This window comes from Podarcis liolepis, assembly GCF_965112155.1.
Source record: "Podarcis liolepis genome assembly, chromosome: 7".
NCBI lineage: Eukaryota > Metazoa > Chordata > Lepidosauria > Squamata > Lacertidae > Podarcis > Podarcis liolepis.
In genome coordinates this window covers 5,479,973-5,502,245 of record NC_139561.1, presented here as the reverse complement: position 1 = coordinate 5,502,245, position 22,273 = coordinate 5,479,973, and the positions used below count along the sequence as shown (strand labels likewise).

The 22,273-nt window shown below is 46.9% G+C and overlaps 2 protein-coding genes and 1 long non-coding RNA gene across 4 annotated transcripts in view; 2 read left to right on the top strand and 1 right to left on the bottom strand.

Annotated features, from left to right (window-relative positions):
- Positions 1-20,361, top strand: part of LOC310712028 — a 130,058-nt gene extending 109,697 nt beyond the window's left edge. Inside the window, exon 2 of the long non-coding RNA XR_014528742.1 lies at positions 18,483-20,361. This is a non-coding gene — a long non-coding RNA (uncharacterized lncRNA). The remainder of the gene's footprint in view (positions 1-18,482) is intronic.
- TMEM150A (transmembrane protein 150A) lies at positions 289-18,147 on the top strand. 2 transcript variants are annotated; one of them, XM_083514432.1, is made up of 9 exons: positions 289-386; positions 5,128-5,157; positions 6,555-6,777; positions 11,730-11,777; positions 12,111-12,197; positions 12,866-12,933; positions 13,984-14,111; positions 14,735-14,912; positions 16,784-18,147. In XM_083514432.1, exons 3-9 carry the CDS (start codon positions 6,713-6,715, stop codon positions 17,023-17,025), a joined length of 816 nt encoding a protein of 271 aa, XP_083370558.1. In that variant the 5' UTR covers positions 289-386; positions 5,128-5,157; positions 6,555-6,712; the 3' UTR covers positions 17,026-18,147. The 2 variants fall into 2 exon arrangements, with proteins under 2 accessions (XP_083370558.1, XP_083370557.1); XM_083514431.1 differs by having other exon boundaries at positions 290-386; positions 6,558-6,777.
- A 683-nt stretch (positions 20,362-21,044) lies between the features above and the next one.
- RNF181 (ring finger protein 181) overlaps positions 21,045-22,273 on the bottom strand; it is a 92,341-nt gene continuing 91,112 nt past the window's right edge. The window contains exons 4-6 of the mRNA XM_083514489.1: positions 21,611-21,726; positions 21,427-21,501; positions 21,045-21,277 (exon numbers count right to left, since the gene is read on the bottom strand). Coding sequence (XP_083370615.1) covers positions 21,218-21,277; positions 21,427-21,501; positions 21,611-21,726 — 251 coding nt within the window. The 3' untranslated portion in view covers positions 21,045-21,217. The remainder of the gene's footprint in view (positions 21,278-21,426; positions 21,502-21,610; positions 21,727-22,273) is intronic.

Genomic DNA, 22,273 nt, shown 5'->3' with positions numbered 1-22,273 from the left:
TCCCTTGCTGCTTCCCTCGGATGAACACGCTGCTGCTGCTGCTCTCTGCCCCTTCCGCCCCGAGAGGGAGTTTTGAAAAAATGGGGGGCGCCGCGAACTCGGAAATTCCCTGGCGAGGCAGTAAGATGCGCCAGTCTATACTTCGTATCTCTGCCGCGGAGGGAGAAGGTGACGACTGCGGAAGGAGGAGGAAGCTACTTCCGCTAAAAAAGGCGGGAGTGGGTGGGGGGGCGAGGTGAACTACACTTCCCAGCGCCCTTTGCGCCCGGTGTGCTTATATATGAGGGCTAGCTATGCGAGGGAGGGGTACGAGGCGGGGCCGGCCTGGCCCTTTTAAAGGTCTGCGAGGGCGGCGGTGCTCCTCGTCAGTCTGCGGCGGGGACCAGGTAACCGGGGGGGTGCAGGGGCCTTTCCCCGCCCTGCCCTCGCCGCCCGCCTCTCCCTCCCTTCGCGCGCCCTGGGGGCCTCCGCTGAGGAGAGCTGGCCCTGTTGAATGGCTGCCTGCCGCTTGGCCCTCAGCGCGGTCCCGCCGAGACCTCCTTGGCCCGCTCCTCCCTCCCTCCCCCGCGCTGGCTGAGCTGCCCGTGGGCTCCCCTCCGCCTCGCGGGCCGGGCGGCCTTCCTCCGCGCCTCGCTCGGGCGGCTGCTGCCGTGAGGCTGGGCTCCGGGGCCCAGTCAGGTTCGGGGTCCGCCCCGCTCGCCCGCCCGCCTTCCTTTCCCCTCTATCGCACCCCAGCGTGAAGTGGTTAGGGAGCCTGGACTCGGGCCCAGGGTTCAAATCCTCCCTCGGGCCCCCGGGCCAGTCACCGCTTCACAGGGTTGAGCCCTCTTTCCCCAACCCCCGACAGCGGTCAGGGCTGTTAGGGACTCAGTTGATGGTGCTGTGGTGAGAGCGACAGACCTGGACCTGGGAGACCAGGGCTCCTTTCCCCACTCGCCCATGAAGCTTGCTTGGTGACCTTGGGCCAGTCACTGCCTCTCAGCCTAAGCCTACTTTGCAAGGTTGTTGTTGGGAGCTGGAGAGCTATGTAAGCCACCTTACGCTCCATGGAGAAAATGGTGGGACATAAATGCAACAAAGAAGTAAATAAATAAGCAAGGCCACCCAGATGTGGTGGACCAGGTTGGTGGGACGCTTCAGGCACCAAGTATGGTATCGGTCCCTGGCGCATTGTGTGTGGAATCGCTGGTTGCCCATCCCATCGGATACTTGAAGAAGCACGGCTGTGAAATGCATTTGCATGTTTCACCTGCACCCTATTGTCCACTTGGTTTTGCTCAGCTGGTGGGTGGCTGAGGAGGGTGCTGTGTATCCCTACTGGGCCTTTGCAAACATGGCACGGGCACTCAGCTTGCAAGCTGTGACTCCATCTGGTCCAGGCTGGCTTTCATCTGGTTGGGGTGGCTACAGGTAGCCCATGCTATGGCAAGCAGCAGCCTGGTGTGTAATGTGGAAGGTCAGAGTGGATTGGGTTACACCAGGGGTGCCCAAACCTTTTTCAAAGAGGGCCAGATTTGATGAAGTGAACATGTGTGAGGGCCGACCAAAGTTGTTGAGCTTTTTAAAGAATTGTTGAGCTTTTTCAAGGATTTAACCCCAAATTTGTTGACATATACTTCCACGGGGGCCAAATTAGGCTCCCGAAACAGACTTCAGACATGCCTGGGTTATGCTAACTTTTTCTGTAGCTTTTAATCCTGTTGTTGATAGGAGAAACCAGACTGGGTCAGCGGAAGCGGGGAGTTGATGGTTTCTGGGTTTTATCAGCAGAAATTTGAACCCAGTGCACTGAGACCACTTGGTGTAAGAGTTGCGCAGCATCAGTAAATGTTTCTTTACTCTGTCTCCTCCTGGTGTCAATCTACTGAGTTTAACTGCACTGTAGCAGACCATGATCTGAAAGAAAAGCAGCTAAGCAAAGCTATCCCCACCCCACCCTACAATGTTTGAAGAAAGCGCAGTCAGGAACTGGAGAAGGAGTGACAGGGGAGTTGAACTGAATTGTCTTATGGGGCAGATAAAAAAAGATGAGGCTTCAGGCAGCTGTTTCTTGATGCAGCAGGTGAAGAAGTAACAAGTGTTTAATCCTTATCTGTGTTGTTTCTCATGGAAAAGCAAGAAACCAGTTTTGATTGCTACATTAGAAGCATGCTAAGCTCCCAGAATAAATGCTGCATTCTTTACTAGATATCCAAGTGAAGGAGACAACATAGATTCATATGTGGTTGAAAGCTGTTGGCACAAAGCTGTGTTTGGGGAGCTCCTTGTACTGTGCGTGGCATAAAATTTAAGGCAGAAGTGGCTGCAAAGTTGTCAAGTCTGGGAGCAGTATTTGTTTATTATTTACTTCGTATTATTCAACAACTTTTCAACATGTGTGCATTCTTCCCCTACTCTTAGTTAACTTCACAGGCAAATTCTTTTTAGTTTCTTAAATGTTCTGATTGGGGCTAATAGGAGTTGTAGCTGGAAACATTGGGAGGGCACCAGGTTGGAGATGGTTGAACTAGATAGATTCCCAAGGTGAAGTACACCAACAGAAACAAATGAGAGAACCACTCATGGGTGCACTGAGTTCTTCTACTTTGGAAGGTGTGCGGATCTTTGGCATGTTTAACTTACAAAGCCTTGCAAGCTGAAACACATCAATACCAGATTAGTCATATTTTCTGGAAAATTTAAAGAGGCTCTAGGTAAATGCAATCAGAACTGCAGGTATGTATATAGTCAAGGCAGGGCCACTGGATTTCTGAGTAGCAGATTTTGATGAACACATTATAATAAAAAAAATTCCTTCCAGTAGCACCTTAAAGACCAACTAAGTTAGTTCTTGGTATGAGCTTTCATGTGCATGCACACTTCTTCAGATGCACACTGTGTATCTGAAGAAGTGTGCATGCACACGAAAGCTCATACCAAGAACTAACTTAGTTGGTCTTTAAGGTGCTACTGGAAGGAATTTTTTTATTTTGACTATGGCAGACTACCTATCTGTAACATTATTTATAGTTACTTTAGATTTGGTGTAAGAAGTTGATAGCAAGGGTCCCAGAAGATCAATGAAATGCTAGTAACAGATTATCAGGATATGTTGAAAGGCCTCGATTGCTTACGAAAAATAAAATACATAAGCACCACCAGCAGTTCATGCACTTTGGAAGGTGCCAGTGGCCTTATACTGTAAAGGATAAAGATAAAATGGAATTGAATTGAATCATATGGAGGGAAATCATTAGTTAAATTACAGAGGAAAAAAATCAATTTAAAAACAGTGCTCTAAGTCAGAATTGTCCATTTCTTTACATCCTGCTGAAATAAAACTGCAAAGCAATTGCTTGCTGTAAATCCTAATTAAACACATTGTTTTAAAACTGCATGGAGCCTTGGAGGGAACACCACATGTTTCACAGATATTTCTCTTAATATTATAGAAAAAATACTTATTTATATTACCCATACAGCACATTAATTGTAATTTTTAAAAGCAACTTCCCATTATATAACTGCCCAGACCATTCCTATCGCACAAAAAATGAATTCCATCAGGAGCAAACAAGGGGTGGTAGTAATCACTGGGCAGCCCAGTTTTCCCTCTTCTGTTTAAAGTAAATGTTTGACAGGTACTTTGAGCCAGTTGCAGAGATTACTTAGTTACTAGGCATAAAATAGGAATGAAAGGTTAGCCAGATGGATCAATAGATTACACTTGTGGTGGCTTTCCAGTACCTGCACCTTGTACCCTAGTATAAGGACATGGAATTATTTTGATGACCAAGAAGGATCTCCTTTTACCCAGGTTATTCTTTGCAAAGAAAATATATTTGTGGGGCTTGCCTGGTGTTTTTACATGAGTAGAATGTGTGCTTTTATTTAAAATGCATCTCTGGGATATTTGTGGGGCATAGGAATTGGTTCATATTTTTTTTTTCAAAATATAGTCCGGCCCCCCACAAGGTCTGAGGGACAGTGGACTGGCCCCCTGCTGAAAAAGTTTGCTGACCCCTGCAGTAAGGCAAACCTTGGTGCAGCAACAAAAAGGACTTGGAAGGAGCCAAGTTGTCTATGAACAAATACAGTGGTACCTCAGGTTAAGTACTTAATTCGTTCTGGAGGTCCGTACTTAACCTGAAACTGTTCTTAACCTGAAGCACCACTTTAGCTAATGGGGTCTGCTGCTGCTGCACTGCCAGAGCATGATTTCTGTTCGTATCCTGAAGCAAAGTTCTTAACCTGAAGCACTATTTCTGGGTTAGCGGAGTGTGTAACCTGAAGCGTATGTAACCTGAAGCATATGTAACCCAAGGTACCACTGTAGCTTGTTCATATAGTCTTGGTTAGCTTAGGGTGTCATGTGAACCAGGTCTAAAGCTAAAGGAATATCTAATAGCCACTACAAATGATGGGCTTACATTAGAATAGTAGTACCACAAGACGTCTGAACACCATATATTAAAGCAAGGGTGTGGGGGGACAGTTTCCAGTGCTTGATTATTTTCCTCAGAAATGTTCATTAATAATAATGAATGGATGCCACTTGCAAATATTAGGCAAGGTTGTCAGTTTCAAAGTCTTAGCTTTGTTTACTAAATATAAGTAATATAAATCAAAATTAAGTTCTGTCTCTAGGAGGATCAACATTTTCTGATGTAAAAGACCCTGTGCGAATTACCCTAACTTGCATAGGAAATATTTCTGTGAAAATAATTTAAGATAAATTTTAAATTTCTTCCAATCTTCTTCCGCTGTCTCTTTCCCCTGATCGCGGATTCTGCCAGTCATTTCAGCCAGTCCCTTATAGTCTATCACCTTCATCTGCCATTCTTCCAGAGTGGGTAGATCTTGAGTCTTCCAATGCTTTGCGAGAAGTACTCTTGCTGCTGTGATAGCATACATAAAAAAAGTTCTGTCCTTCTTTGGCACCAATTGGCCGACTATGCCCAAGAGAAAGGCCTCTGGTTTCTTAGGGAAAATACATTTAAGTACCTTTTTCATTTCATTATATATCATTTCCCAGAAAGCCTTAATCTTCGGGCACGTCCACCAAAGGTGGCAATACACAATTATTAGCTTAGAACCAAGGGTAAATCTATGAGGGGGAAAATGACAAACTAACTTATCTAATTACAGGAAGAACAGGAAATATGCACACAGGGACAGGTACGTTTTATAAGACTTTCTATATTAGTGATGGTGGGTGATAACCATTTTATATTCTTCTGTAATTAGATGAGTTATTTTGTCATTTTTTACCTTCCATGCATTTAATTTGTGCAATTTCAACTGGCTGGCTGCGTTGTGATATTCTTGGAACTACAAGGATACTGTTCCTGAGGACTTCTTATTCAACCTGTTTTACTTTTCTCTAAACCTTCAGCCAGTCTCCTTGGGCTTAATCCACTAGATGTGTCTTAATGAGGACGGAGTGTGACTAAATTGAGCCTGGAGGTTTATATTATGTATTTGAGCATGGATAATCCACTGTTTAGTTCACAACAATAACTTGTTTCATTAAGCCTTAAATGATGCTTCCTTTGTGTGCATGGAAGGAGTGTTGTGATCAGCTTGATAGCAATCTTGGAATCTTTTGTCATGCATGGAAAGAGGACCCCCCCCCCCAAAAAAAAACACACCTTGCAATGGCTGAGACAAAACAGTTGTCAATAAAGGACAGTCTTCCAAGGTCGGCTTGTGGGAGCGGCAGAGGGGCTTGTCCATCTGTGGGCTGAGTTTGTATAATCCAGACTTGCTGTCACCTTTAGCATGCCTGGACTTCATGCCATCTGAAAGAGGCATTTCCAGTTCACGAGCACCCCTTGAATGCAAAGACCTTGCTTCATGCAGTGGGGGGGGGGGGAGAAGACTGATGCTTAGCTGAGAATTGCAGCTGGCCAGTGAGCAACTTCCTCTTCCCAAGCTGCTGCCCTCCAGATGTTTCACGCTGCAGCTTCCTGTTAGCCCAGCCATATATATGATGCTGGGGGTAATGGCAGTTGTAGCCCCAAATACCTGGAAGGCACCAAGTTGGAGAAGGCTGCTCTAGAGCAGTGTTTCCCAACTGTTTTTGGACTACAACTCCCATCATCCCTAGCTAGCAAGACCAGTGGTCAGGGATGATGGGAATTGTAGTCTGAAAACAACTGAAGACCCAAGGTTGGAGAACACGGCTCTAGAGCAAGAGTGGAGAACCTTTGCCTTCCAGGTGTGCCAGTCATGCTTGCTGGGGCTGTTGGGAGATGTGGTTCAGCAACATCTGCAAGGCCAGAGGTTCCCTACTTCTGCTCTAGAGTCTCAGAACTGCATGGATTGAGGCAGGGTCCAGTAAGGATGCAGATGTACTTATTTTCTTATATTTTAATATCCTGTGTTTCTTCTGCCTTGGCATTAAGATCAAGGATGAATTAATGAGGAAACTGGGAAGGCCTTTGTGCATGCATGCTGCTGATTGGAGACGGGGGTAGAAAGTGGTTTGGGTATGCTGCCAGATTGACCCTATCTTTTCTTTTAAATTTTGGTTCAGCCGAGATTAATCCCACTTTTTTTTTCTTTTATTGCAGCAGGTGCCTTCTGATGGTTCCAGTTGGAGGCCTACAGTTGTAGCGAGTGCCCACCCACCCCTCCCTTTTCCTCTTTTCCTTCCCCCTCCCCTCCCTCCCTCATCTGAATCTCCCCTCCCCTCCCCACCACACATGTTGTTGTGTACTTGCACTCACTAATGACAGCGTGGATCATCCTCCCCATTAGCCTCTCTGCCTTCTCGATCACTGGAATATGGATTGTGTAAGAGCTGTCTTGATTTCTGCCTGTGTTCTGCATGAATGACTAGCCTGGAAAGTGTGTGTGTGTGTGTGGCCGGCTTGTGGCTTCCAGCAAATAAGCAGCAGGTTCTTTCCCTCCCTGAACTGTTGTTCTATTTAGGAGATTGCCAAAGGCGACTCAGCAAATCTGTCCCAAAGCTGTGCTCTGAATAAAAGTTCTAGCTTTTTGTGATAGATCTTGCTGACTCGAGGTTTTGCCCCATTACAGTTTAAACAGCACTTGGGCGACACTTTTGATTATTCTTTACAGTAGATCGGGGTATTCTGGCCAGGGTGGACCATGTCTTTATCATATAGGGCCTGATTGCCTGACAAAAAGGCACACTGATCACTGTAAGGGCAATCTTCCCTTCTGTAGTATTATTAAGAGCTTTTGGCTGCTCTTCCTCACAGCACCAAGGTGGGAAAGCTTCCCCTTGGAGAAATGTCAGCAGCTGTGGGGGTAACAGCCCTGGTGCTGGAGGGACAGGCATAAGTTCCGCGATAACATCTTGTCTTCAGCTCTGCAAGGACTCAGAAATAGGCTGTGTCCTTGGCTTACCCTGCAGTTCCTACCTGCAGCCACTGAGAGGAAGTTCTCTCCAGCCTCATAAAAGGTGGTGTGTGCGCCACAACATGTTTGCTGAAAACTGTGGCAGGGACTGTGCTGTTGTACAGGCAGGCCAGTCTCCCCCAAAGTGGAGACTCACAGGTGTGTTAGGCACCAGCTCCCATCAGCCCCAAACTCCTGGAGGGTGGCTGGGTTGGAGAAGCCTGTAATACCCCTTTAGCATCCCTCCATTCCAGTGGGGACAGAATGGGAGGTGGTGCTGTACGTTGCTTTTATGGAAAGGGCTTTAATGTTTCCCAACTCTTTGGGCCCTGGCTCTGGATAGCCAGCTCAGTTAACAGCACTTTGGGAAAGTGCCCTTGTTTTTCGTCCCAGTTACACACCGGCTGCCACTAATGATTGCTTGTGATGAGGGCTACATGCAGCTGAGGAAGCATTGCAGAATCATAGAATTGTAGGGCTGGAAGGAACCCAAAGGATCATTTTAGTCCAACCCTGCAGTGTAGGAATCACAGCTAAAGAATCCCTGATTAGTGGCCATCCAATAATCTGTTTTAAAACCTCCAAATGAAGGAGAGTCCGCCTTCTTTGGGAGTCTGTTCCACTTAATGTCAGAAAGTTCTTCCTAATTTTTAGTCAGAATCTCCTTTCTTGTAACTTGAATCCATTAATTCAGGTCCCCCTCTGGAGCAGCAGAAAACAAGCTTGTGTCCCCTTCCATCTAGCAGCCCTTTAGCTATTCAAAAATGGCTGTCATATCACCGCTCAGTCTTCTCTTCTCTCTCTTTTTATTTTTATTTTTCAAAAACAAACACACTAATCACTCACAAATACAGAAATACAAAATAATAACCATAAAAAGAAAAGAAAAATACATCCATGTGGCTTCCCTCCCCCAATACTCACCATCCCTTAATCTTTAAATTCTTGTTTACATTGCATCTTATGCATCTCATCCTTAATATTCTTAATATAGTAATTTTTTCTAGTTCTACATATCGACATGTTGTCCTTAGAACAGTGTTTAATCATACAATCTTCAAAACATTGCCATTCTAACCTTAGTTTCTGATTTGTCTGGTATCTTATGGCTGCTGTTAACTTCATTCACCATTTCTATAAATTCAGATAGTTTGCATATCCAATCTTCTTTTGTAGGTATAATATTTCCTTTCCAATTCTTTGCAAGTAAAAGCTTGGCTGCAGCTGTTGCATATAAAAATAATCTTTTCTTACCTTGTGGAATATCCTTTCCTACTAAGCCCAATAGATACGCCTCCGGGGGGTTTTCTATAGAAAATTTGAACATCTTTTTAAACTCCTTGTGGATACATCCCCAAAATTCTTTATCATTTTCGCAGCCCCACCATACATGCATCATAGTCCCCTCCACCTCCTTAAGTTTCCAACAGAGATTGGATTTTAACTTATTTATTTTGGCGAGTTTTGAAGGTGTCATGTACCACCTATAGAACATTTTCATTAAGTTCTCTTTGATGGAGTAGCAGGCGGTAAATCTTATATCGATCTTCAAGAGCCTTTCCCACTGATCTATTTGAATTGCATGGTCGATGTCTTAGGCTCATTCGACCATTACTTCTTTTATTTCTTCGTCTTTTAGGTCCCATTCCAGTATCAGATCATACACTTTGGATAATAGTTTCTTATTGTTTTTTAATAATACTTTTTGTAATTTAGATTCTTCCTTTCCAAAGCCTATTTTTTTTATCAGAATTGAAAACATTATTTAATTGGTGGTATTGGAGCCAATCAGTAAGATGGTGCCTTATCTCCTCAAATGACTGTAAGTTGCCCAGTTACTTTCCATATTTAGTTTTTTTACTATGAACACCTCGAGCGGGGACTGACACCATGGTGTATTTGGTTCCAGTAATGGTTGGTATCTAGTCCACACCTTATACAAAGCACTTCTAACAATATGGTTGGTGAACCCTTGTGGACTTTTACTTTATTGTAACCAAGGTAGGTGGGACGCGGGTGGCGCTGTGGTCTAAACCACAGAGCCTAGGGCTTCCGATCAGAAGGTCGTGGTTCGAATCCCTGCGACGGGGTGAGCTCCCATTGTTCGGTCCCACCTCCTGCCCACCTAGCAGTTCAAAAGCACATTAAGTGCAAGTAGATAAATAGGTACCACTCTGGCGCGAAGGTAAACGGTGTTTCCATGTGCTGCTCTGGTTCGCCAGAAGTGGCTTAGTCATGCTGGCCGCATGACCCGGAAGCTATCTGTGGACAAACGCCAGCTCCCTTGGCCTATAGAGCGAGATGAGTGCTGCAACCCCAGAGTTGTCCATGACTGGACCTAACGGTCAGGGGTACCTTTAACCAAGGTAGGCATGCCACCCATATCTGTTATCGAAGCTCTCTAAATCCAGTATGTCTGTTTTTTTCTAACAGAATCCAGGCTTTGATCCAAATTAGACACTGTGTCAGTCTTCTCTTTTCTCATAAGGCTTGATTTCCAGACCCTTGGATCATCCTGGTTGCCCTCCTCTGCACACCTTCTAGCTTGTAAATATCCTTCTTAATCTGTGGTGCCCAGAACTGGACACAAGACTCCAGACAGGGTCTGATCTAGAGCCACCTGTTCCATGTGGGTCCAGCAGAAAAAAGCAAGAGCTGTTTGATAGTGGAATGGTCTCCCTTGAGAGGTTATGGACTCTCCTTCATTGGAGGTCTTTAAGCAGAGGCTGGATGGCTGTCTTGTCATGAATGCTTTAGATGAGATTCCTTCATCCCTGGGGTTGTTCCAGATGAACTTGGGGTGCCTTCCATCTTTACAATTCTGATTCTATGACAGAAGCACAGATATTGATAGAATCCCACAGAGACACAGGCAGGCAGATGGGGTGGAAATGTCCCCACAGTGATCTGGAGTCCTAACCCAAACACAAACCATCTTCTGTGGCAACTACAGCCCTGTATAAACAACCTGGGAGCAGGAATTTGCTTGGGAGGGGGGGCGGGTTTCAAGCCACAGCAAATCAGCTGGCCACTGCAACCTGTGATTTGTGTATTTGCTGAGAAGTTAGTGCTTTTGGCATTGATGTGGAACAACATTACACAGGAGCCTATAGGCCTGAAAGGCTGGTTTTGCGTGGTTCTCTTGTAGCGATTTGGACAGGCAGCTGTGGCAGGGAAGATAAGGCTGCCTACAAGTCTCTCCTGCTATTATGACCCATCAGCCCTCGGATCTGTTCTGGGTTAGCCTTGTTGCAATGGCTTCGTGTCCCCAAGGAAGCTCTCTCAAGGGAAGCAGCTTCCCTCCTCAGACATACTTAGGTGCAAACATAGGAATCCTCTCCTGCTGATAGCCTCGCTGAACACAGACTGCAACTGGCTGGAACTCAGTAGTAATTTGTCAGCCTAAAATTGGAGGTGGCTGCTGAAGCTGAACATGCAGGCGAATTGGAGAGCAACGGTTGCATTTTTATCTTGTCTCCCAGATGCTTCTTTGGAACAGCCCTCCTAGCTTGGATCTCTTCTCAGCAGGGCCAGTTTCCTGGGTAAACAACACAAAAGCAGAGAGCAGGTTGAGCGTTCCCAAAGCACATTGGATTGTGGAAATTTTTCAAAGTCCTTTGCCTTGGTGATGGAAATTTCCAGTCTTGGGGGTGACACATTTTACTGCTGCTTTATTGCTTACCCTGGGGGAAAGCGGCGGAGCAGGAACTGCAACTCTTTTCCTGGGGCAGTTGATGCTTTCCAGTGTCACCTCTGGTCCACTCTGAACAGATGGGAGCTTGAAATGCGCCCAGAGAGTGTGTGAGCAGGGCTTTGGGCAAACACTCTCGGGCTGGGATACAAGGGATTCCAGAGCAGCAGGTTTAAGCAGTTTAAGGAGCAACACCAGCTCCTTCCCAGTGCCTTTACTGGCGTATAGGGAAGGGAGAGGCAGAGTCCTTTGAATCCTCCTTGGCTGCCTTAAAGACCTACACTGGTCCTCTGATAGGTCAGGGGAAAGGGAGACATTTGTCTTCATCTTAGTTCCTCTTAGGGGCAACCCCAGCAGGTTTTTTCTTTTTACTTAGAACAGCTTAAAAGATGTTTGCTGCCTGTAAGCCTGAATTGTTCTTGGCATAAAAAGAATGATTTGAACACCTTCCAGAACTCTGTTGCCATTCTTGTGCTTCCCGTTGTAGGCTTTTAAAGCTTATTTGTTTGTCTGCTTTGAGTTATACAAAGCTAATTGGATGTGCTTCTTTTTTGGAAAGTCAGCTTCAGGTGGTATAGGTGATATAATCTTTGAACAATTGTAATATAATTTTTATTTGTTGATCCGGCCCCATTTGGCTGCTATGTTCCAGTCCACCCTTAACTGTATTTATCTGTTCTGCCTCTCACAGGTATGCCATGGCAGTAATGAACCACCATGTGTGTCCTGTTGAGAACTGGTAAGTCCTTCCGTAAAGCAAGAGGACAGAGTCCTAGCTCAGGGGGAGAGCAGCTGCTCTGCATGCAGAAGGTCCCCGATTTGCACCATAGAATCTCCTGGTAGGGTTGGGAATGTCCCCTGTTGAAAACAAATCCTAGAGAATTGCTGATAGAGTGTAGACAGAACTGAGCTAAGTGGACTAGTGGTCTGACCCAATATAAGACAACTTCATCCGTTCCTAGTCTTGTTAGCTTCTTAACATTCCTTGTCCTGCAAAACTGGCCCAGTTTCTTGTTTGTACCTCTTCTTGGAGCACGTTACATTGCCCGCTAACCTGTCCAAACTGTTGCAGGTCATATAATGAGTCCTGCTCTGCTGATTCTGCCAAGCATGGATACCCCAAAAGCTGCTGCACCTTGGAGGATGTCCCTTTGATCAGGTGAGCGGGGGGGGGGGGAATTGTAATGGATTGCAATGGAGCTGTTCTGGGCCCAGAGGCTACCCCTGCATCCCTTGTGGGTGAACCAGTTCTGGCTGGAGTTCAAACTGGGCATTGCCTATATGAACATAAGAAGAGCCTGTTGCATCAAGCCAATAACAGGTCTAATCCAGCACCCTGTTCTCACAGTGGCCAGTCACATGCCTGGAGGAAACCTGCAAGCAGAATTCAAGCGCAAGACCACTCTGTGAATCTGTCTAATCCTTTTTAATTGTCTCTTTTAAATTGGTGGCCATCACTGCCTCCTGCAGCTGTGAGTTCCATAGTTCAGCTCTGCACTGCACGAAGACGCCTTCTTTTTTATCTGCCCTGAATCTTCCAACATTCAGCTTCATAGGATACCCATGAGATCTAATGTTATGAGACAGAGAAAACCTTTTTCTCTATGCCATGCATAATCTTATAAACTTCTGTCATGTCACCTCTTACTTGCCTTTTCTCGTATTGTACTTGGCTTGGTCAGAAATAGCTGTTTTCCCAGTTGTGCCATCTTACAATGACTTCAGAAGTCCATCAGTTTGGCAACATCCAGGCAAATGTGTAGAACAAAGGCACCTTCGCTGGTTTCTCTCAGCCATGCTAACATTCTCATTCTTTTCCCCCTGCAGTAAATGTGGCACGTATCCTCCTGAAAGTTGTCTCTTCAGTCTTATTGGGAATGTTGGGGCTTTCATGGGTAAGTGCTGCTTCTCCCCTTTCTTCACATCTGGCCAGCCAGCATCAGTAGATAGCATCCATTCCCTCCTGAAGCATAATCTTCCCAGGATACGAGCCCCTGAGATAGAGGTTTTTCCAGAGCAAGTGCCTGACCTTCAAGGGGCATACAGGAAGCCGGCCTGGTTGTACAGGAAACGGCTTCTGCTTGCCAAATGTAGCTAAAGGTTGTCTTGTGAAGAGCCTGGGACTGAGGGAAACCCCAACCCACTGCTCAAGGGTCTATCTTGCATCCAAGGGCATCCTGAAGGTTGACAGATAACTTCCTGGGAACATCCACATCTGCTTAGTCTTTCTACACATTTTTATGCTGATAGACTCTTGAGTCCAGGGGCTTTCTTTCCTTTTCCTTTCTCAAAGCATTTTGCTATCAAAAATGTGGGGGAATAGGGAGAAATTTTAAACTTCTGTGACCAGGCAATCAAAAGTGGTCTGCACCAAGTAAAACTGAATTCTTTGACCTGTGTAATTGGAAAGAATCCATTTAACTCAGGCATAGGCAAACTCAGCCCTCCAGATATTTTTGGGACTACAACTCCCATCATCCCTAGCTAACAGGACCAGTGGTCAGGAATGATGGGAGTTGTAGTCCCCAAACATCTGGAGGGCCGAGTTTGCCTATGCCTGATTTAACTTATTGTGACTCTGAGTCATGGAAGACACAAGGGAACCAAATCTTCCACCCACTGAAGCCTGTGTTCACTCTTGCCCCTGGCTGCTGGGATTCCAGCAGGTATTGCCCACATCTTTGCAGTGGCAAGAGTGAGAAGCATGCTTTATTTTATAAAAATAAAAAGGTTGACCTTTTCAAGAAGTTGGGCTCTGTACCCAGGGCCATATCCTGTACTTCCACAGAATTGCAGTACATATAGAGTGTTGCTGCTAATTTGTGTGGGCATGAGGGGGCCCCCTGTGCCCTGTGCTGCATGGTATGCCCAAGGAGTGTTTGTCTTACAACTTGGAGCAGAATCCATGGTGCCCTCTCCTTAATCTCTCTTGCTTCCCCCAACAGTGCTGGTGATCTGTTTCCTGCGCTATGGGCAGCTGATAGAACAGAGCCACAGTTCCTGGGTGAACACAACTGCGCTGATCACAGGCTGTACCAACGCTGCTGGCCTGGTTGTGGTCGGCAATTTCCAGGTTGGCAGAAATTTGGGGAGGCAGCACTGGGTTTCAAAGCAGCTCCCATTTGGGTGTGACATAGTTGAGTTCCTTTTCACCTGGAGTGACCCCTTGCCTCTGGCAAGGCTGGATTATGGCCCATAGCGGGGGTGGACAGGGCAAGAAGCAGAGGACAGAGGATTTTATTTATCCAGTCACCCTAGGCAATATGTACCATCTGCAAAGGCAGCCCCACCCCTTGTACTCTGCGTTGGAACAACCTAATGCACACATGGAGGAGCTGCACTTTGGAGAGCTACGGACTGGGGGACGGAATGAGGGAGGGGGTGGCTTGAAGCGACTGGGGCAGGAGCCTTCCCCCAAAGCAAAATTCTCTCGGCACAGCCATTTTCACTGTAGTGAGGCTGTGCAGGAGAATTTCCTTTGTAGATTGTGGCCCCTGCTTGCCAGCAGGTGTAGGGGAAGATGCCATTTGACTTGGTGAACCCATGACACTTTGGCGGGATGGAAGATTTTTCTTAACTGCCTAAAAATGGAACGAGGAGACCTGTCTTCTTAAAAATAATAATGGGAAAGGCCAGGCTTCCACAATGGAACATGATTGCTCCAGTACCTGTGTTTGGGCTCTCCTTGTGCTTTAGGTGGACTATGCCAAATCCCTTCACTACATCGGAGCCGGTGTGGCCTTCCCGGCAGGCCTGCTTTTTGTCTGCCTTCAGTGTGTCCTCTCCTACCATGTTGCCATCTCTGTCCTGGACTTCTGGATGGCACATCTACGTGTCTTCCTTACCACTGTGGCCTTAATTTCCCTTGTCCTGAGTATCCTTTTCTGGTGGCAGTGTGCGCTACAGGGGGACACCCATTCCTCTAGAGAATTCCCTCCTTTCTCACACAGGATTTCCTTTCTCCTGGGATAGGTGATCACTTGAAGGGCTTCACCATGGCTGCGTTATCCTGTGGTTCTTCAGCTTACCCTCTTGATACCTGTGCCCCCAACCCTGTCCCCGTGCTTCTCTTCTGGCCAGAGACAAGAGGACCTGCAGCCTCCCAGCTAACTTCTGTCCCCTGACCATGCTGGCTGCAAGGGCTGGGGGGGGGGGGAGAGTCTGCATCCAGCAACATAATGGAGAGCCACAAGTTTGCTATCTAAGCTTTTGGGCAGGTATGGGGAACCTTTGGCCCTTCAGATGCCACTGGTGCCAATAGATGTAGTTCACTAACACTTGGAGAGCCAAAGTTTCCCACACTTTTTGGGCATTTGTAGTTGACACACACAATTAATTGCCTGGGCGTAGTTTCAGGAAGGTTCTCTGATCCCCTGCTTCAAACTGGGCTCAAGATCTTGTTTGTTCATGCGCTGGGAAGGGGTTGCAGCCAGCTAGCCAGCCCCTCATCATCTGCACACATCCCATTCGCCACAGGTGTCTCAGTTCCCTGTCACATTTGGCCAAACGTATAGATCCTTAAGGTGGTCACGACTTCTCAAACCAAAACTTTTTTTTTACACAGGTAACTTTATGCAGTTGACTGCCAGCCAGTTGAAATTACACAAATTAAATGCCTGGAAGGCAGAGAGCTTAAAAGCTCTTCCTGCACAGGAGTTTCCTGTCGTGGAAAAAGCTTTTAAGCTCTGTTTTGCTCATCAGACTCTGGGAGGGTCTGGCAAGATCTTGCGGGAACTTGGGTGGCTCTGCAAGATCTTGTGAGAGCCTCCCAGAGCCCAGTAAAGCAAACCTTGCTTAGGGACTAATACCTGTTTGGTGCACCAGCTCCAGATGGCAAGATTGTTTTTGTGCCATCTCTGGAGTGTAACCCCATGCCAGATGCGAGTTTGCTGTATTTACATCCTTTCCTATAAATGGAACCTTAGGAGGTGTCCAGGTGGTTCCTAAGTGATCTCCCATCCAGGTGCTGACCAGACCCATCCTGTTTAGTAGTTTTAGGAAGGTGGGCTCCACAGCCTGGGCCTATGGAGTCCTAAAGCACCACCAGAGCCCAATAGGTGGCTGTATCAGTTCTTTCTGTCATGTCTCAAGAGTGGACGGACTTCAGGCTTGCCAGGTCTATTCGTTTTTGTTTTAAACTATAAATCCAGGATATACCAGCCAGAGCCAGGCGTGAAAGACTCACACTCCAAATTAAAAACAGGTTGCTTCTGTATATAGACTGTGTATAGAATTTGTTTTAAGAATTTTAATGTAGCTGTCCTCCTCTCACACAAGAAAATCTGCTGGTAGCTTTCTTAATTTTAGCAGTATAACTGAGGAGACAAACGTTACTTTGAGGCTAGATAGGACTTGGAAAGCCATTCTGATCGATTGGAAAACATCCAGAGGTCTACTAGAGGGCCAGCATGGTGTAGTGATTAGAGAGTTGGACAAGGACCTGGGAGACCAGGGTTCCAATTTCCATGTGGCCATGAAGCTCACCTTGAGGACAAGCCATTACCTCTCCGCTTAACCTACTTCACTGGATTGTTGTGGGGATTAAAAGAGGGGAGAACTGGATATGCCACCTTGAGCTCCTTGGAGAAAAAGTGGGGTATAAATGCAATAGCTTAAAGAAATGAATAGTAGGTCCCAGTTCTGCCCACTCGTGCTCAAAGAGGGCATCTTCTGCCACCATCACAAAGCCAGCCAAGCCAACCCTCCGTCCGCAGGCATGCCTACTTTTCCTTGACTCTCCCACAGGTGGAATCTTCTTCATCCACGAGAGCTTCCTCCTGCAGCACCTGGCTGCCATCTGCGAATGGGTCTTCGTCATTGACATCCTCATCTTCTACGGCACTTTCACCTACGAGTTTGGTGCCGTCTCCAATGACACCATGGTGGCTGCACTGCAGCATTCGAACAGCAGGGGGTGCAAATCACCAGGCAGCAGCAGCACCTCAACTCACCTTAACTGTAACCCTGAGAGCATCGCTATGATCTGAGGGAAACGGGTGGGGATGGCTTTGCTTTTCCACCCCACATCCGGCAGCTTTGGTGCGCTGCCTTTTTTTCCCCCAATGGGGGAAGAGGGGCACCTTTTCCCTCCTGGGGATTTTAATTTTGTACCAAAAGATTTTTTTTTAAAGAAAAATATTATTGCTGCCAACACTCCCCTCTAATTCCCCTCTGTCGTTGCTCAGTGCTGCACTCTTAAGGGAGGAAAGACAGTGCCTATTTGTCTAAGAGCACTGGATGGCAGCAGGCAGAACTCTCAAATAAGCCCCCACCTATATAGCTTGGATCATGACAACCTTACCTGAAAACCTGTCCTTGCTGGCAGCTAAGCTTTCTCACCCAACCTACTGCACACACACTCTGGGGGTTTGGACTACAGTTCCCACCAGCATGGCCAGGTGATGCGGAGCCTGCTGGGAGTTGTAATCCAATGCACCTGGAGGGCAGCGGGAGGTTGGGGGAGGTTGCTGCAGAGCCTGGCCCTCTTGCTGCCCCCCAGGGCCTGCAAACCGGTGCCAAAGGAAACAGCTGTTTCCAGATTCATTTACAAGCAGAGCCAGACTCGTTTCCCAAAGGTGCTTGGAATACAGTTTGGGTGCCTGCAGACAATGGCTGCTCTTGGAAAATATGACTGCATCTCACTGCCGCTCCCCACCTGCTTTCCTTTTGGGGTGATAGAGGGACCTGCGTGAGCTGCTTGAGCAAAGAGGCAGGGAGCAGGTGGGTTTAGGGAATGAAGGGTACCCCTCACTACTCTCTGGGAGGTGACCACCACCTCCGTACTTTGGCCTGCAAGAAGCAATGTGGTCTTGACGCAACAAGAACATTGATGCACCTGGGGAAAACAGGGTGGAGAAGCAACAAAAGGAGACTCTGTCTTAGGGAAAAGACGAATGTCCCCACCCCAGGACTTGGCACACTACCTAAGGCAGATTTCCACCATCTGTCCCATAAGTATCTGGGCTGAACAGGGAGGAGGAGGAGGAGGATTCTGTTCCTCAGCCCCCCATGTCTGAGCTGGTATGTTTGGGTAAAACTGTTTTGGTATTTTTTAGAAGTTTTTTTTATATATCTCTATATAAAATGTGTATAAAGAGAGTTGTATCAGAGCAGCGCTGCCTTGTCTGATGGGTGTGTGTCTGTCTACGTGTACAGCAGCAGCAGAAGAGCATCACAAGCAAAGTGCCACTTCCACACCCTGTGCACATCCAGGAGTTGCAAAAGGAAGAGTACCTATAGAAAAGGGAAGGGGGTACACCTGAGGCACCCCCTCCCCTGCTTTGTCGCTTAGGAAGTGGGTCATAGAGGATCCACTCTGATAAATGCAATTTTCTCTGGAAGGCAGCAATAAGGGACTGCGGCTTCTAACTGCTCTGAAATCACTCTCTCCAGGCAGAAGGGGAGGGTGCCAGAGTTTGGTGTTATTTGGTTACTGTTGCAGTAGTTTTCTGCTCCCTCTGCTGTCCCTGGGATTGGTCTCCACTCTGCAATACTACTCATGGACCCTCTAAGCCAGCAGCAGCCATTACCCCGCCTATTTGTTGGCCTGATTTGTCCCCTTGCCGTTGCAGACCTTGGGCCAAAAAAGGCATACTTTAAGCATATTTGCCACCCCCAACTTCCAGAGACCAAAATCACACATGCCAAGGGAATGGCCTTTTCTTTAGCTGAGTTTATTGGTTGTGTGTATTTCCAGAGTTTGCTCGCCAAAATGAAGGTCCAGTCTGCTGTCTCTCTACACACAAAAACAGACTAGGTAATAGCAGCCAGCGTTTGTACAAACATAGCACCCAAGGCCTGCTTCACAGAAGATGAGAGTACATACCTGCCTTTCTTAGCCACAGAGCCCTCTAAAGTGCAGGAAGAGGGCAGAGGACCAGTGACCCTCCAGATATTGCTGGACTAGAGCTCCCATCATCCTTTACCATTGTCCAAGGATGTTCTGAAGCAGAGGCACCACCCAGTGGTTTTCCAACATGGCTGAAGATGCTAGCCTTTCATCTAGCAAGCTACGCACAGGACTCATGCAAGCTGTGGGGATTTTGCATGATATAATGAAGGGTTGGGTAACTTTTTTGCTCTGGCAGACCAGATCTCCATCTCAACCCCCTCCCTCTCACTTTGACACTACTCACTTGTCAGTCATCTGTATTAAATGGCATCAGACTGACACTTGTCAAGACAGTGCTTGCCAAACAACCAGCAATGAAGTGCCTGTCACTTGCTTAAGAGGAGCTTGCTGGGTCAGGAATAATCTAGTCCAGCATTCTGTTCTCACAGTGGGCACCCTGATGCCTATAGGAAACCCCCAAGGACCTGGGTGCAAGATCACTCTCCCCTCTTGAGGATTCCAGCAACTGGTATTTGGAACTGCTACTGCCGCCCAACTGTGGAGGCAAAGTATAGCTATCGTAGCTAGTAGCTTCCATGAATTTGTCGAATACCCATGTTAAGCCATCCTACTTGGTAGTTTAACTATGTTCTGTGTGAAGTCCTGAATCTTCCAACGTTCAGCTTTACTGACTGCGCACAAATCATGTTATGAGGAAGAAAACCTTTATCCACTTTCTCCCTGCCATGCATAAGTTTATAAACTTCTTTCATGTCACCTCTTGCTCACCTTTTCTCTATAAACTAAAGGGTCCCTAATGCCGCAACCTTTCCTCACAGGGGAGTTGCTCCAGCTCCTTGATCACTTGGGTCACCCTTTTCTGATATTTCCAGCTCTGCAATATCCTAGGTGAGGTGACTGTAACTGTATAAAGTATTCCAAATGTCGCAGAAGAGATCTGTATAATAGCATTATGATCCTAGCAGTTTTATTTTCAACTCCTTTCCTAATGAAACCCAGCATGGGATTTGAATTTTTCATGGCTCCCGCACTCTGGGTCACAATCTTCACTATGCCAAGGTCTCATTCATGGCCAGTCACCGCAAGTTCAGACCCCATGAGTGTATACATATGAAATTGAGATTTTTCTTCTTGACATGCATCGCTTCTGCACTTGTTTAGATTGAACTGCGTTTGCCATTTTGGGGGGCCATTTGCTCAATGGGGAGAGGTCCTTTTGGAGTTTTTCACACTTAAATACAAACACCACACTGAACAATTTTGTATTGCTAGCAAACTTGGCCACCTCACTGCTCAACGGCTCACCCCTAACTCTACATCTTTCATGAACAAGTTAAAAAGTGCAAGGTCAAATGCCAATCATTGTTGAGGGAGGCACTCTACTTTCTACATCTCTCCATTCAAAGAACTGCCCATTTATTCCTACTCTCTACTTCCCGCTACTTAACCAAATCCTGATGTACAAGAGAACCTCTTATTCCATTACTGCAAAGCTTAACACAGACATCTTTGATAGGGTACCTTGTTGAAAGCTTTCTGAAAATCAAAGTACACAGTGTCAACTAGATCACATATCTATATACCGCTTCACACTCTGAAAGAACTTGAGTTGCCTGCAAATACCCGCAAAACAACCTGGCAGGCCAGAATTGGCCCATAAGGTGAAGGCATGTCTCTTCCCAGGTATTGTAAGAGTCAGCCCAAGTCTTGCCAGAGGAAATGGCAAGAACCAAATCAGGAGAAGAGGCATGTAAATAAAACTGGAGGGGGGGGGGAGACGAAAAAGGGTAAGGAGAATTTTCTTGATTTACAGTGGTGCCTCGCAAGACGAAAAACTCGCTAGACGAAAGGGTTTTCCGTTTTTGCGTTGCTTCGCTAGACGAATTTTCCTATGGGCTTGCTTCGCAAGACGAAAAACATCGCAAGACGAAAAGACTTGCGGAACGAATTCTTTTCGTCTTGCGAGGCACCACTGTACTGGCTGCCTTGCGTCTTGAGCTGTTCTGCCTTCAGCTCCTGGCCACCTCCCCACAAATGCTGCAGGTTCTGGGGCTACAATGCTTTCCCCCAGAGAGAACACACCCTCTGCCTACTCTGTGATGCCCTCCACATGATCACATACTTGTGCAGTGAGGGAAACTACAGCAAGAGAAGTTACTTAATGAAGCCCAGCATTTATTATGGATGTGCAACAAACTTTTGGAAGTGGGGAAGGAAGGAGGGTTGCTGCCTTTCTTGGCCCTGGGGGCGCCCTGCTTCCTGGCAATGTGGGAGAGATTGTGGTTGTCAGCCTTGAGCTGGAAGGAGAGGCAGAGGGCATGCCTTCCTCACGTGTACATGGCACCATGCAGATACTCCAGCCGATGCGCCTGCTGTTGCCGCCGCACCTTGGAAAATAAAGGTAAATATGAATGCCTCCGGCTCTATTCACGACTGACATGTGGCCCCCAGGTGGTTCTCCACGAGATAATGCGGCACCTCAGGCCAAAAGGTCTACATCTAATCCCTGCACCTGCCCACGGGGATCAGCACTCACCTTGTCCTTCTTGTACTCTTCATACTGTTCGTCGTCAGTGGGCAGCTCATGACGGCAGAGAGGGCAGGAGTTGGTCTGGGCAAGGAGAAAGGAGTTAGCAGCAGCAGCCTCTTGAGAAAAGGGAAAGGGTGGAGGGAGCCATCCCAGGTACCAGAGAGGGAATGTCCCTGTTCCAATACTTCACCTTTCCAAGCCAGGGAAGAATACAGCCTTTGTGGAAGATGTGCTCGCAGGGCATCTTCCGGACCACCTCTTCCTCCTCAAACTCCAGCAGGCACACCGGACACTTCAGCCCTTTGTCTAACCCCCACAAGTGGTTGGAGAAAGGAAAAGGCAGAAAACAGTTCCATCAGGTTGGCTCCACTCTACTGAAACACAGCACGGCTACACATTTGCAAAGCTCAGAAATCCTGCCAATCCCATATTTACAAGCATTTTATTCTAACTGGATTTTTCTACTATAAGATTACTAGTGGATTATTGCTACTACAAGAGCAAGGGGTGGAGCATACATGATGGAAAAGCTGGGTAACCATGCCAAGTACAAATGCTCCACCCTCTGGATGCCAAAGCCTTTGACAGATGCTGCCAGAACATCAAAAGTTTAATCCTCACACCTGGGAGTCGTGACATTTTGTGCCAGATTCTTCCTGGATGTATATCCAATCAGAAAAGACCCTGCTAATAATAATAATCCTGTACCAGAGCTGGTGGAAAACACTGCAGAGAACCCTTGTGATGTAGCGGTTAGAGTACTAGACTAGGACCAGGGAGACTAGGGTTCAAATTGCCACTCACCCAATGTACCTCACAGGGTTGTTGTGAAGATAATATGGGGAGGGGAAGA

Coding starts and splice junctions, on each gene's coding strand:
- TMEM150A (XM_083514432.1), top strand. CDS start 6,713: ATGACAGCGTGGATCATCCTCCCCATTAGCCTCTCTGCCTTCTCGATC. Junction 6,778..11,729: donor ATCACTGGAATATGGATTGT/GTAAGAGCTGTC, acceptor TGCCTCTCACAG/GTATGCCATGGCAGTAATGA. Junction 14,112..14,734: donor TTGTGGTCGGCAATTTCCAG/GTTGGCAGAAAT, acceptor CTTGTGCTTTAG/GTGGACTATGCCAAATCCCT.